At 43.1% G+C, this 15,500-nt stretch overlaps 2 protein-coding genes and 2 long non-coding RNA genes across 4 annotated transcripts in view; 1 reads left to right on the forward strand and 3 right to left on the reverse strand.

The window, feature by feature from the left end:
* LOC306938920 overlaps nucleotides 1–15,500 on the reverse strand; it is a 366,267-nt gene that overhangs the window by 32,193 nt on the left and 318,574 nt on the right. The gene's annotated exons all lie outside the window — the stretch shown is intronic.
* Nucleotides 2,427–5,002, reverse strand: LOC306938433. The gene is made up of 3 exons (XR_013791724.1): nucleotides 4,883–5,002; nucleotides 3,152–3,278; nucleotides 2,427–2,498 (listed from the first exon to the last, which is right to left on the reverse strand). It is a non-coding gene; the product is annotated as an uncharacterized lncRNA (long non-coding RNA).
* Nucleotides 10,504–12,079, reverse strand: LOC306938526 (pre-mRNA-splicing factor 18-like). Its single transcript, XM_079522751.1, has 2 exons — nucleotides 11,701–12,079; nucleotides 10,504–11,292 (listed from the first exon to the last, which is right to left on the reverse strand). The coding sequence occupies exons 1-2, from the start codon at nucleotides 11,990–11,992 to the stop codon at nucleotides 10,559–10,561; spliced, it is 1,026 nt and encodes a 341-aa protein (XP_079378877.1). The 5' UTR covers nucleotides 11,993–12,079; the 3' UTR covers nucleotides 10,504–10,558.
* On the forward strand, nucleotides 13,095–14,204 carry LOC306938657 (tyrosine--tRNA ligase, cytoplasmic-like; the record flags this gene model as incomplete). The annotated part of the gene is made up of 1 exon (XM_079522919.1): nucleotides 13,095–14,204. The coding sequence occupies one exon, from the start codon at nucleotides 13,095–13,097 to the stop codon at nucleotides 14,202–14,204; it is 1,110 nt and encodes a 369-aa protein (XP_079379045.1).

Below are 15,500 nucleotides of genomic sequence, written 5' to 3' on the forward strand. Positions count from 1 at the left end.
CAAATGGACACTTATAGGGTATGTAAATAGGACCAAATCGTAGTACACTCTCTGAGTTAAATTTACTTTGATTTTACAATATACATTGGGGTCCCAGAGATAGAAATGGGAGACTGTAGCCTAATTCAGGGCAAACTGGGGGTCCTTGAAATGAAAATGGTTGAAAATCACTGCTAGAACCGTGAAAGTCTTCTCTTATGGGTCCTCCTTGGCATATATTTTCATATGGGAGGGGTCCGCAGGCTAATGAGTGTCAATTTGGGGGTCCTTGACATGAAAAGGTTTGGTTTGGAGACCAAGAGTGATTAAGGTCCTGCTTCCTGTTATCAGTATCACTCAGACCAATGTGCACTAGACCAATGTGCACTAGTAGTTTCAGATGCAGTTAAGCTACACCCATTTCCAATCCACTAGTCAAACAAGACTGTCTGCAACTAGCCTCGGAAAACCAGGCGTTTTTATTTCCAGGGAGAAAGGAGTCTGCAACTACCTGTTCATTCCATAAAACCAGGTGACCAAAACTTTGGACCAAGCAAACTGTTACAGCTAGAACTGCCCTGAAAATCATCAAATCTCATAGCAAATCTCCAAAGGTTAGATCACAATAGGGCTGCAGCTACCCATTATCTTATTTAGCGAAGTTCCTTTCAAATAATCAAGCAGCACATTTATATAATAGGCCTAAATGTGCATGAAAACATGAGTCAAAATTCTAATTGAGTTTTCCAAATAAATTAGTCTGATCGGCCATTGTTATTTTTGAAAATCAATTTTATTCAAATCGATTCTTTTTTTAATAACCGATATAAACCTTTAGTTTGATCAATAGATGTTGCATCCTATCATCTCAATGTGAGTTCAACGCAAATAACTGAACTATTACTTTTAGAAAACTAATTTCAGACATAGAAATGTATTTATTACATTTATTGGCCTGTATGTGATCTCTTCTAAACCATCTTGTTACAGACAGCTACCATATACTATTAGAAAACATGACTTGGTTTATTAGAACTCACAATTTCCTTGAACAAAATTGACTAGTACTGTGTACTGTAAACAATGGGTGACAATGTGTAAAAACAAACAAACGCTATGCTGCAAAGTTATGTAGCGCCAACCGGAAGATGTCATTTGTGCAGACCCATGCACCATCTTGAAGCTTCAACATAAAGATTTGCTGGAAACCCATTACTGGGTCATTATCTGCCTGTTGAGAGAGAAAAAAGGAGGAGCTTATAGCTGGGAGGGAATTCGGCCAAAATCATCAAGATTGTGCACTTTGTGACAAGTTTTTGATTTTTGACATGGTGTTAGGTATGGGCATAAGATTTTCAAAAACAAACGAGTTGGGCTCGCTCCTAGTGGTCGGTTTGCAATGAATCCAATATTAGTAGTATATGGTTGAAACCCCAAATAAATAATTGATAGAATAAAGAAATTGAACGTTTTTTTAAAGGTAAAACACACCAATACAACTCATGGAGTTGCATTGGTGTGGTTGACCGTAAAAAACATTTTGTCCCGACCCGACCCTTTGGTGTGGTTTGGGCTTTAAAGTGCGCAGAAACAATGTCAACAGCAAGCTGTTCCCTGCTCACCTTCAGCTGTCCCGTCACCATGGAAACGATGCAATTATCGGGCGTGGGTTGGTGGTCTTGCGATGTGATAACATGCTGAATGGCTCCAAAAGGCAAACCCTATGAAAGGGAGAACCATCAAGTCAGATATGGAAGTGAGTGCAAGAAATAACAGAATCTGTCAAATCTGCGTGCGCACACACACACACACACACTCGCAAGCGAGCAGATTCATATGTTATCACTGCATTAAATATACCAAATCAACCGTTATCAGGACATTGGAATATATATATGGCCATACTGGCATACTGGTGTTTGGCTGTGTTCACCCGGACTGCACGCATGCAGGGTGGTGCCTAGCCTGGTCAACGACACTAGACGTGGTCGGGGCATGGAAACTAGGGGCTACTAATATTTACTATTCTCTGCCTATCGGGACGTAACTCGAACGACGCCGAGTCGGCTCTGGTGGCCGTCGCAACACTCGGCACGGCGCCTCAAGGCCACCAGAGACGGCGCACCTCCATCACGGTCACAAAAAGCAAACGCTCCCATAGTCTCACTTCCGGGTTTCCCAGTATGTGTGATTATCACATACTGGGGGTATTTCTAAGGTGCTGATCACGAACGTTCTCTAAGGGGTGATGATAACATCCGAAGCGCGTGCGCTCGCACACACAATGTTATATCTTCCTCTCGCACTGGGCAAATGCGAAAGAGAGCCCTTCGGCCACAGAGCGGTAACCGATCGTCCAATTGCAGACTGATGTGTCACATCCCATCCCAATCATAACAGAATACTGAGCAACCCCAACACCAACCGACCAGAGAAGTCACACTTACGGTTAGTTTTCCAACTATGGCAGTCCTCCCTGGGAAGCCCTCTCCTTCCCACGTCAAGCAGGAGTCATTACCCTGAGAGAGAATGAATACAATAAATAATAATAATAAATGGTGCAATTATATAGTGACTTTATCCAAGGTGCTTTACATAGATTGTGCATTACATTCACACATACATTCATAGTACACCAATGGCGGAGGAAACCATGCAAGGCACCAACCTGCACATCGGGAGCAATTTGGGGTTCAGCGTCTTGCTCAAGAACACTTCGACACCAAGTCTGAGGGAGCCCGGGATCGAACTGCAGTGGTAACCACTAACCTCACGGTTTCCATCTAGCTGTTCTACCGGCCACTCTACCCCTGAGCCACTGCCGCCCCATAATAATAATATTATAATAATGACAAAGACAATTGACAATGTGGATATCTCAACGTGTCATTTTGTTTTGAGAACATTTACTACAAGTGTGTGGAAGACCTATCCTATCATGCAACCAACCTAGTGGCAGGCTTCACCTTTGAAATTATAGTTAGTTACTTTGCATAATTACAGCATTTTCCAAAATAGGGACCGATTCATACATACAGGTCATACATTTTCCATGTCAAGGACCCCCAAATATCAATTTGGGGGTCCTTGACATGGCAATGTTTGAGAACAACTGATAACATAAGGTGTATCCAAAACTAGCAAAAGTTGAGTAGACAATGGATATACTTACATATAATTCACCAAGACTCGGCCTTAATTCGTTTTTGTCGAATCGTCTGTAATATTCTCCAACAAACCCCTCTCCAATCTGTTCCCACATTTCTTTAGTAGCCATAGCTCCGACTGCAGATTCAGAACTGTAAAGAGATTTTGAACGGGTATTGAAAAGGCACACATTTATGGCTATTTCTCAGCTGGAAAGACAGTAAGTGACGGTAAAGCTAGAAACAGCTCTACATTTCTGAAAGTAAAGCTGTGTAAATGATCAACTAACATTTGAATTACTGTATGTCTAGCTGCAATTTGCCACACTAGTTTTCTTTTATTATAATGGGTTGAATCTAGAGTTGCAATACCCTCCATTGACAGCCCATTGATAAAATTGAAATTTAAGGTCTGCTTGTATTAAACAACGTTAAACTCACCAACATTGCAGCTGTAGGGCAAGCATGAATGATCCTCTTTCAATCTGCAAAGCGTTTGTTTCATAAAAATCCACCGTAGACATGTTATGAGCTACGCTGTCAACAAATCCCATGCAGGTGGTTATTTCTTTTACTAAGTGTTGGAGTTTGGAAGCGCTCGTTTTCATTAACGGCGTGTCACCTTCTGCCTCTTGCATTATGTGCAAATTCGAAACAGGTGGTACGCAGAGCCTGTCAGTGACTTTGACGAGCACTTCCAAACTCTCCAACACTTGAACAATAATCACCTGCATGGACCTCATGTCTACGGTGGATTTTTATGAAACAAACGCTTTGCAGATTGAAAGAATCATTCAAGCTTGCCCTACAGCTACAATGTTGGTGAGTTTAACATTGTTTGTGGTCTCCCCTCCCCTCCCTGGTAGAAAACAGAGAACACTGATGTCACAAAGTTGGAGCGAACAACACCAGCTCACTCTGAACTTTGACTTAAGGCATTAGTGATGTGTAAATGCAAAGTAATATGTAATAATAAGTTAAGGACCGGTCTCATTAAACTTAAACTACGGTAAAGCTCTTCACAAAGGTAAGGTTTACCTAACTTTATTTTCTTGCACTCTCTATTCTTTCCCTTTGTTTGCTGTGCTTTTTGTTGTTTTGAATGATATGCTATCGATGCTGCTGCATTGTCTGAAGGAAGCCAAACAAAAACAATTACTCGTGTACCTGACTGTACACAGTAACAATAAAGTTGAACCTTGAACTTAGTATAGTTTTTGATTGATTGAAGTATTAGATTCGATTAGATTAGATTCAATTTATTGTCACTGCACATAGTATACAAATACTTTGACAATGAAATGAAATACTTTAACAGTTTGCAGAATTACAGTACATTTCAAGCACAACTCTATTTAAAAAACTGTTAACTGTGTGGACGACCCAATAAAGCATTACACTTGTTTGCAAGAGGGTCCACCTTGTTCAATTCATCATAACATTTAGAGACATACAAATATACACTTCTATATAGTCAAATATGGCTTGCAAGAACTTCCACAACATGTTAAATCATTAGCCTGGTAAGGTTCTGCCGGGTAATGTTGCCTCTCGCAATTAATGGTTTTGTGGAATTATAGTTGTCTACCTTTTATCGGCTATTTTCTGTATGCTACACCGTCGTACGAACGGAGTACAAACTGCCCTGAAAAAGGAAATTGTAACGCATGGCAGGCAAGAAATAATTTAACTCCAGACAAATTCTACCAACCACTGCAACCAGGCCTGTAATGTTTCGATTAAAGGGAATTATTTACCCTGTGCTGTTAAAAAAACAAAAAATAAAATCCAGACACAGCTGCCTCAACGTGGCTCGTCCAACACTCCGTCCACACTGACTCCACGATAATTCCCGCTTCATACGGGTTACGAAAGCGTCTTGACGTCACAATTTACAGTGGCCAAACACAGAACACGACGGAACGACGCGTGACATGATTGGGTAGTGGCTTTGAGAGAGGGTGTGTTTGAGAGAGGGTGTGTGTGTGTGTGTGTGTGTGTGTGTGTGTGTGTGTGTGTGTGTGTGTGTGTGTGTGTGTGTGTGTGTGTGTGTGTGTGTGTGTGTGTGTGTGTGTGTGTGTGTGTGTGTGTGTGTGTGTGTGTGTGTGTGTGTGTGTGTGTGTGTGGCGTGCGTGCGTGCGTGCGTACCATTCTACAACTGTTTGTAGAATGGTACAGTTCAATGAAAGTAGGTCTACAGGTCAATACAAAATAAATCTGCTAAGAGGATAAAACTAGAAAAAGCACTACAGACTTGCTCTGTGTGCTCAATATTTAGGCTTGGAAAAACAATGCATGGCTCCCTCAGTTAGCTGGACAACAGCTGTTCAGATTCAGAATAACTGAAAACCCCTACTATCATAAATACAATGAGGAAACATCTGTCCATTTCTTTGACTCAGTGGATTCAGCTGCCTAAATTTAGGCATTTTAGCACTTAGCAGATCAATGCTCTTAACCCAGAGCGATTTACAGTAAGGTAAACACAAGGTAATTACATAAAATGCATAGAGATAGTAAAGATAGTAATCAGTCTAATGTTTCACTCAGGTAAGCGATCGAAGTAAACTATATTCTTTATTTGGCCATAGTGAGAAGAGAAACAACATTTGTTGTTCCTGCACAATACTGATATAGGAAGATCTTATAGGTCAGGGGTGTCCAAAGTGCGGCCCGCGGGCCAAATGTGGCATGGGGGGAACAAGTGTATTTACATCATTACATTGAAATCTATTTAAATTAATATTTTCTAATTTGGCCCCTGGTCTAGGTGAATAAACCACCTCGCGGCGTCCACACTGCCGGAAATAAAAAAAGTAAAAGAAGTAGGCCTACACTATTTTTTTCACCAGAGCCACTGCGCCAGTGCAGCAGATGTAGAAAAGGTTCCCCTATATCAGTGGTTCCCAAAGTGTGGTCCGGGGACCCCCAGGTGTTCTTGAGGGAGTTCCAGGGGGTCCCCAGCTAAATGATAGTTAGGAACCAAATGGACCTGGGTCTGTAACTCCATCCCCAGACCCAACATTGAGAAACAGTGCTATAAAATAGCTCTATTGGTGGTCCATTTGGTTCCATTTGTACACTCTCAGAGTTAAATTAACATTGATTTTACAATATAAATTTGTGTCCCAGAGATAGCAATGCCATTAAATGGGGTTCCTTAGACTAATGGATGTTAAACTGGGGGTCCTTGAAATTAAACGGGTGACTTGAGAATCACTGCTAGAGCCGTAAAAATCTTCTCTTGTGGGCATATCTCTTCAAATGGGGGGTCCGCACGGCTAATTTGGGGTTCCTTCACATGAAAACGTTTTGGAACCACTGTCCTATATAACAACAAGTCATTTGTGACGATGTTACCCTGCTCTATATTCCCTGTACATGTTATTTTTTTAGGAAAAGAAATGTAACATTTTTCATCGTTTGCCTGTTTATTTTGAGGTGTATTTTCACACCCAACTAACCCAGTTTACTCACTAAACTAGAGAAAATGAACTCCAAAGCAAGCAGCAAACTGCAGTCATCAGATCGAAGAGAAACAGGCAGAGAGATGAAGTGAGATCCCAGAGTTGACCATTTATTTCAGAAGTACAAGTACAACATGAAAGAAAGCTTCCCGCGGCTCCTGAGCAGAAGCTCAGGAGCTCCCAGCACTGACCGTAGCCAGCTAACACTGATGACTTTTACATTGCAGTAACAGACAAAATATACCTTCACATTGAATTCATCATTTTTTGTTGGCTACTCTATATAAATATTCAGATTATAATATACGATCCCGCTTATTTTTTCCTTAGTTAATGATTTGCCTTAATGCACAAAGGGCGGTTGTTACACATTAGTCTAGGGAAAGATAGTTGAGCGCTTGCTTTTATGTATGTATAGCCTATATGTGTCTACCTCCTCTGTATTGTATTAAGTCCTTCACATGTTGCTTTCCATCCTTTCCCTTTTGAAAAACATTCATGTATTGGGTGTCTTCTTCCTCTTGTCTTGCTGCTTCCAACACTGGTGCATCTTCCTTTGCCGTTTTCACCTCCTTTGATTCTTCTTTTTACATCCTCTTTTGCCAAATTCTCTGTCTTTTACAACTTCTCCTTTTGCAACTTCCTATTTTGTTTTTTATATCCTCATTCTGAATATTCCATGGCCTGCAGTGCACCTTCACCCTCCTGTACTAAGTCCTTCAACTGTTACGTCATTATTTTTGAACAGTGAGCATCTCATGTCAATAAAGTTGTTTCCTTCCTTTTCTTTATGTAAAGCGATTTTGAGCTACTGTATATAAATCGGAGCGATTATTAAGGGTCAAGCCCAAAGGGCGTGGACCCCTTTTGTTATCGTAAAAAAAATATGCCGTTTTAGCAGTTTGGGCAGTTCGGTTTCCACGATATGGTAGAGGGCCGTGAGGAAGGGGATCCATCAGGAACCGAGGCTCACACTCATTCGTCAAAAGACCTCTGACCTTTAGATCTCCAGATTCATTTATTTTTTATGATTTGCTCGATCCATTTTTCGGCCTGTTTTTGGCCACGTGAGGTCACAGACATTACATTTCCATACATGCCAATGTAGTCTGACTCTGGTTATGGGACTACAGCGTTGACAGACAACCTCTTCAGCAGAGGCGAAATGTTTTTATAATCGTCATTCTCCCCCCGCTACCGATGATGTATGATGATAAGAGCGCCCCTCACTTCACACAAGTGTGATGTTTATTTATTACTTTCAGTCATCAACGTTTATATAGCTCATTGTTGAGGGGCGCTGTAGCCCCTCCTATATACAGGTTTAATGTTTGTTTTTCCTTAGACAAACATTAAAAACGCCATTGACATGGACAGAGTTTAATGTTTGTTTTGTCCATGTTTGTTTTGTCTGATAATTACGTAATATATATTGCGGCCCTCACTTCACACAGGTGTGATTTTGTATATTGCGTATAGCTTTTTTCTTTTTGGGCATGACCCTGTCTTATACCTGCTTGCAGCTATATTTATTATTACTTATTACGTATTACGAATGTGCATATACTTGGAGGTATGATGATGTTGATGGTGACGTAATTAAGATATGTTTCAATGTCGGGTTATAACTGGCTGTCGATGGTGATGTAATTATAGGATATGTTTCAGTGTCGGGATGAATTAAAGGTAATGTATGTATGTATGTATACATGTATGTAATCTGAAACCTATCTGTATTACGTCACCATCAAAAGCCAGTTATAACCCGGCATTGATACATATCTTAATTACGTCACCATCAAAAGCCAGTTATAACCCGGCATTGATACATATCTTAATTACGTCACCATCAACATCAGTATATATACCTCTGAGCATATGCATAAAAAAGCCAGCCGACCACAGTATAGTACTTTCAACATACATGTAATACATCGTAATGACGTCACCATTGACAGCCAGTTATAACCCGACTTCAGTATTTAATTTCAATGTTTTACAGAGAGGCTGAGATTTGAGAGTTTGTAACGGTCTACAGTACCTGCGCGCTCTGCTTGCGCACTAGTAGACCATTTATGGCCTACTTGTGTGCAACACGCAAGTAGGCACTCGACAGAGTGCAGTTCTAGTTATTATTATTATTCCCTCCCCCTTCTCTCTCAGCAGCGCAGAATGAAACATGCACCTTCCAGCCAATTACAGACAGTACTACTAGTTTGATTATTATTAGACATACAGGGGCATAAAAGGGCGCCAATTCCGTCCTCAAATTTTGAGGACACAATTACTAAAATTATTATTGCCCCTCCTATGTCCAGCTTTTGGTGTACATGCACAAACTTTGTCCAAATTGTCCCAACACAAACATTAAATCCCATTGACAATGAATGGACAATATTGAGTGTTCGTGTAAACACAGACATTGAAGACGATGGTGAGGACGCAAATTCTGATTGGCCGGAATGAGATGATGTATGATGATGTCGGATGATCGCCCCTCACTTCACACGGGCGTGATTTTTATTATGCGAGATTAGGCCACAGATCCTCCATTTATCTCTGGGATCCCCCCCCCCCCCCCCCCCCCCATCTACAGCGCAATCGTCAGAATGTATTTGGTTCCATTTGTACAGACCCAAAAGGGGGCATTTGGCCTCTGGTGGTCCCCAGACCCAACATTGAGAAACATAGCTTTATTGGTGGTCCGATTCGAACTTAAACCGGGATGTTTAATGGAGCTAATTGGAATGGTGGTCTTGGTAAAGCCATAGCCTACAATGTATCTGGGTTGTAAAGCCAGACACCTTGTTTTTTTTTTTGCTGTTGTAAAACTTTATTATTGAAATGAAAACTCAAAGACACGATTGACATATTTGTTTTGACATTTCCACAAACAGAAGTCTTGGGTGTAATAAAACTTACAATCAACTTCAGCCAAGGACATCTTCCTTGAGATATTCAATCTTTCTAAAAGGGTCATGCACAACATTTTCCTGTAACAAAAGGAAAATTCTCCCTGCATCATAACAACTCAGTAAAAATGGGTAACCAAAAGCAGGTTGCAGGATGTTCTGGCAAGTTCAAGGACAAAGAACAACTTCCAACGGGGAATAACACGTTATTTAATATACTGGGTCATGCTTTCTTAGTCACAAAAGTCCTGCCCTCGTGTGAAACCAGTTTAGACACATTGTATGACACATGCAATATACATGGCTGCAACTATCTCTGGTCCATAGCCCCGCCGCTTCTATGAATCTGCCCTGCAGTAAGGCTCTGCCACTTTCGCCCCCAAATCCCACATGGAACTCAACTCTCCTCCTCAACGCAAATAAAAAAAAAACGTTTTTACACAACACCACTCACCAAAACAAAGGCGGGCCGCGTCACCAGAAAGCCCACCCCCCCCCCAGCGGGAGCACTCCGAGCCCCCCACCACACGCACAAACGGCACCCCCCCGGCCAAAAAGGGACCCTGTTTCCACCGGAAAGAAAATACTTTTAGTTACTCCAATGCACCCTCTACCGATATTGCCCAGAGAATTGCCTCAGATAATATTTTTCCTCCGGTGAAAAGAAATCCCTTTCTGGCCAAAAAGCACCGCCCACACGTGCGGTGGGGGGCCCAGAGCGCGCCCACCAAGGAAAGCAGGCCCCCCAACGACACAACCCGCCCCTGCACCGGCGAGCAGGTCAAACGTTCCCGAGATTTCCACCAAAGAGGAGAGGCTGGTCTCAGTTCCATGCGAGATCCAAAAGCGAAAGCAGCAGAGCCCCACCACAGCAGTAAGGCCATGGACCAGAGCCAGGCCGCAACCATCAAAAGTAACTTTGACAGAGGTTCTATTCTATTATTGTGATAATGTACTGATAGAATGTGTTCACCCTGACACACTGGAACAGTCATCACTACCCTTTTGAAAAATGGAATAAGAATCCTTCTTATTCCATTTACATGGAGTGAAATTATAGGGCATTGTACTCCACACACTTTGATGGGTCAGTTGTGAAGTGTTTCTGGCAAATGGTCATTAGTCTCTTCATTCCCTGAATGTACTTTCTCTGTGTCTCATCGTTCAGGACATGTGCCACGTGTTTGGAAAAGATCTTCTCTCTGCCTGTACGAGCATGGATACCCACCATGGTTACACCGATGGGCCAAGGAGCATTACCGATGGCCATCTGCAGATATGCATCATTTGCCTTGACATATTCTCTTTCCAACATGAATTTGATGATATCCGTGATCGACTCTTTGATGTCAGCTGGTAAACTCTTCTTTCTCAGCTTCCTGAAGAGGGGTTTGAGATAGGTCTCCGTTTGTGAGTGAGTGGCACTCTGCAGCTTGCCCTGAACACTGCGCTTCACATGGTCCTCTCGGCTGTTCAGGTCTTTGGCCCAAACACCCAGGAGAAACCTCAACACTTTGTAAATGATATCCTGGTCACGATTGTCATCTCCTGTGCCCAGGCAGGTTTTTCCAATAGCCTCCAGTTCTTCTATGGTCGTATTCTCCTCATGAACTTTAAGGTCAAACTGTGTGTCTATTTGTCCTGGCTCTGTTCCCCCCACAATCTCATTCAGGTACTGCAGGTCAATCTTGTCCATGGCTGCCTTCAGGTCGTTCCTCAATCCCTTGTTAACTTCTGGGGCCAGAATCTCAATCTTCCGTAATCTTTGGAAGGCATCGTAGTCTGATTCTCCAAAAAATCACACCCGTGTGAACTGAGTGGTGTAAGGTTTTATATAGCATGATCAGCTGTGGTCTGACGTAATGTCTGACGTTAAAGATCTTTGGCTAGGTAGACTCGTCTTCTGATGTGATGATTTGTGACCATGAAGTTGATTCAGCTGGAGTTTTTGTCCGATGTGAGGTATTATATAAGGTAAGGTATTATATAGCCTGATCAGCTCTGATCTGACGTAATGAAATCACACCTGGATGTGATTTCACAACTGGCTTTTTTTGTGCAGAGAAAATGACCACGGTTGCTACGGTCATCCAGTTCACCCGGGTGTGATTTAATTACGTCAGAAATTATTTTGAACATAGCAACCATGCTCATTTTTTTCTGCACACAAAAGCCAGTTGTAGGAGTGGTTTACACCACTCAAAAAACGGACAGGCTCCCTTCTCTCCCTCAGCCGTCGGATTACCTCCTGCCGTGACAATGTCATAGGCAACTTCTCTTCTGTAAACTCCAACTCCAACCCTGGATTAGATGTGGTGGATGGCTCATTTTCCTCCTCCTTATCAGTCTTAGATCCACATCTTTTGTAATAATCCTCTTCCTCTTTGCGTGCCAAGTCAGCCCTTTTGAAGTATTTATTTTTATCGTCAAGCTCTCTATCTTCGATGAGTTTTCTCTTCCTCGCGATCTCAGCCTTAAGTATGTCCATTTCACCACAAGTCTTCAGGCTATTGTTTGATTTCAACAAACCCCAGACTGTAATATTTAACAAACCCACAGGATTGTAAAATGTGTGTGACGAGGCTGGTAGCAGGCATATATTCTAAGGTAGCAGGCGGCTCAGACACCTTGGTTCTAATATGTTGAGGTGTTCTTGATCTTGGATCTTGTGTCTTATAAGTGTGGTGTCTCGAGTCTTGTCCTATGTGCTGTATCCTGTATCCTGTGTCTTGCTTGGGTCCTGTGTAGATTCTGAGGATATGAGATCGGTGGAGATACCGTGTGCGTGGCTTGGTATCTGAGGTTTAGAAGCTGGGTGTCACGATGATGTCACCACTGTATATATATCCATCTTTGGGGTTTCTACCTTAATCTGATGTCAGTGCTGGATATCGCCGTTGTCTCCATATATGGGACTATAGGTTATCCCCATATATGGAGCTCTAAGTTAAAGCCTTCGTAAGTGCGTAACCTAAGTGCCTTAGGTGCAACGTCATGAAGAGTCCGTCCTGCTACCATAACAACTGTTATGACGTCAGAAAATGCTGTCTAATCAATGCACAGCTGTGACATGGTATATAATTCCATGTCGACCCTAAACGAATGCATTAGTGGAGTCACGCCTTTGAAGTAAAACGTCTGGGTTTCCGAGGCTACGCCTTTAGTAAGAAGGGTTAATTTCAGCTTCAGTAATGTTTATGCCGAAGGTGTTCGGTGTCGGCGTCTCTGCGATGGCCGCGGGAACACTTATGTTTGGTTACTCCTACATGCAAAAAAGGAAACAAAGACAGGCAGACACCCTCCTGAAGGACTGGGAGGAAATGAACCAGCCCATCAAGGAGGCAAATGAAGGTGAGACGAGAGACGAACCGATTGAAAGGCTCCTGTCGCAAGACGACATCGAGGACATGGAAGAAGAGTGGGTGGAGGAGAGAGAGGAATGGGTGGAGGAGGAGAGATTTAAATTGACTGGAGATGGGGAATTCCTTTTCGCCAATTTGACGGAGCAGAAGGACGATATTAAGATTGTGACCACGGAGCACAAAGTCCGGAAAACAGAAGAGAACATTAAAGACATGGAGCGAGAGAACATGGCAGAAGAGCTAAGTCCAGAGGAGAAGTTCCACCTCATCACAAGGAACCTGCAAGAGGTCCTGGGTGACGACCAGAAACTTAAGCAGATTCTCCAGGAGAGAGAGTTGAAGGTGTACTGGGGAACAGCCACCACAGGCAAACCTCATGTTGCCTACTTCGTCCCTATGCTAAAAATTGCAGACTTCCTCAAGGCTGGGTGTGAGGTGACCATCTTGCTTGCAGACCTGCACGCCTTCCTGGACAATATGAAGGCTCCCTTGGATCTGCTGGAGCACAGGGTGCAGTACTATGAACAGATCATCAAGGCCATACTGGAGAGCATCGGGGTGTCGTTGGATAAACTCAAGTTTGTCAAGGGAACGGACCACCAGCTCTCACGCCAATACAATCTGGATATGTACCGTCTGTCGACCATGGTCACTCAACATGATGCCAAGAAGGCTGGAGCTGAGGTGGTCAAACAGGTGGAGAATCCTCTGCTGAGTGGCTTGCTGTACCCTGGATTACAGGCTCTAGATGAGGAGTACCTGAAAGTGGATGCTCAGTTTGGAGGAGTTGACCAAAGGAAGATTTTCACTCTGGCAGAGAAGTACTTGCCCTCCTTGGGCTATGCCAAGCGCATCCATTTGATGAATCCCATGGTGCCAGGACTGATGGGCACCAAGATGAGCTCTTCCCTCGAAGAGTCAAAGATTGATATCCTGGATAAAAGCGAGGATGTGAAGAAAAAGCTGAATAAGGCTTTCTGTGAGCCCGGCAACACCGAGAACAACGGAGTTCTGTCTTTTGTCCAACATGTCCTCTTCCCACTCTGCGGACAGTTTGTCCTGGAAAGAGACCCCAAGTGGGGCGAAGACCAAACCTATACTGTGTTTGAGCAACTGAAGAAGGACTTTGAGGATAAGTTGATTGACCCGAAAGACTTGAAGGCCTCAGTGGAGGTTGCGCTGAACAAATTATTGGACCCAATCAGGAAGAAGTTTGAGTCGCCTGAGCTCTGCCAACTCACCAACTCGGCCTACCCCGATCCCTCAAAGAACAAGGCAGCAGCAGGGAAAGGCAGGAAAACAAAGAAAGAAAAAGATAGAAAACAAGGCGGGGTCTAACAACGACATGTCTCATGTGGGTCTCGGACTTCATGTCTCCACAGTGTATGAGTATGGCATCGGTTATGTACTTCCTTCATTGGCCTACTCACTCGGTGGTGTAGTCTACTGTTATATGCTAATATACGTAACGTAGTGTGCCGTGCTGAATATTTGGAAAATAAAAAGCGTATTCCCTCTGCTAATCATTTCATTGAGCACGTGCGGGCGTGTGAGCATGTCGCACAGGGAACTAGAAAAAGTGCCCCTCGGGGCACAGGTCTCCACCAGGATATGATTGTTTGTAACAGTATATTCATAATGCTTAGTAATGTTATAAAGATGAATGCATCTTGTGTTTTCAATAAATGGCTGGCATACATTACATGACAGATCTGGCGTGATTACACATGACTATAAAGATCACCTGTGTGATATTTTGATTTATTGTAATAAATAGATCTATTTATAGCAGCACTATGTTTGTATGTTTGCACTCCTGCAAACTTTGGAAGCCAATCTTAGCCAATCAGGATGGAGTCTGAGAAATCTGAAAGACCTGTTTCGTTGAATGGCTCTAGAGAGACTGTGTACCAATTTGCGTGATGTTTGGACAAAATCTCTAGGTGTACTGTCCAAAAAGCGGCCTCCTGGTGGCGCTATAACAGGCCATTCTGGAATTTCTGGGGCAGAGGTTCATCGTTGGCATCCAGGGAGTGTGTGTGCAAAATTCGACCGGGTTAACGGTGCCGGAGATTAGCTGTTCACAGACGGACGGACGGACACACACACACACACACACACACACACACACACACACACACACGGACGGACGGACGGACGGAGTGCAAAACATACTCTCTCCCCATGCCTTCGGCCTGATGGAGACAATAATTATGGTAATACTGTACTGTACTGTACTAACAGTGACACTTGGTGCTGAACAAACGCTATAACGTTATTTTCGTGCTCGGACAGACCCAGTGACCCAGACAGGGACAGACCCAAGGACCCAGGGACACACATTGCTGTCTATAGGAGTGGTTTGCACCACTCAAAAAACCTAGTGTGGCTACAGCCTACAGGACTGGGCCTTAATTCTGGCAGTGTGCACAAGAAATTTGGCGTCTCTGTCCTTTTGAGCATTGAGCCCCCAAGATCTTTCAGCTTCAATTTCCACAGATGCCGCACTGTCAAATCTATTTCTGGCAGTTATTCGACCTAGAGGAGAACGGTTTGTTATCTGTTGCAATACGAAGTATTTCAGGCTGCATAACTTTGTTCAATTTTGCAAACCGTTGAATCTCAGGGCCAGCT

Source organism: Electrona antarctica, assembly GCF_951216825.1.
Source record: "Electrona antarctica genome assembly, chromosome: 15".
Classification (NCBI taxonomy): domain Eukaryota; kingdom Metazoa; phylum Chordata; class Actinopteri; order Myctophiformes; family Myctophidae; genus Electrona; species Electrona antarctica.

Bases quoted from the DNA above. Each gene is read 5' to 3' on its own strand.
- LOC306938526 (XM_079522751.1), bottom strand. From the start codon at position 11,992: ATGGACATACTTAAGGCTGAGATCGCGAGGAAGAGAAAACTCATCGAA. The intron at 11,293-11,700 runs GTGTAAACCACT...GATTTTTTGGAG, and splicing joins GCCTGTCCGTTTTTTGAGTG to AATCAGACTACGATGCCTTC.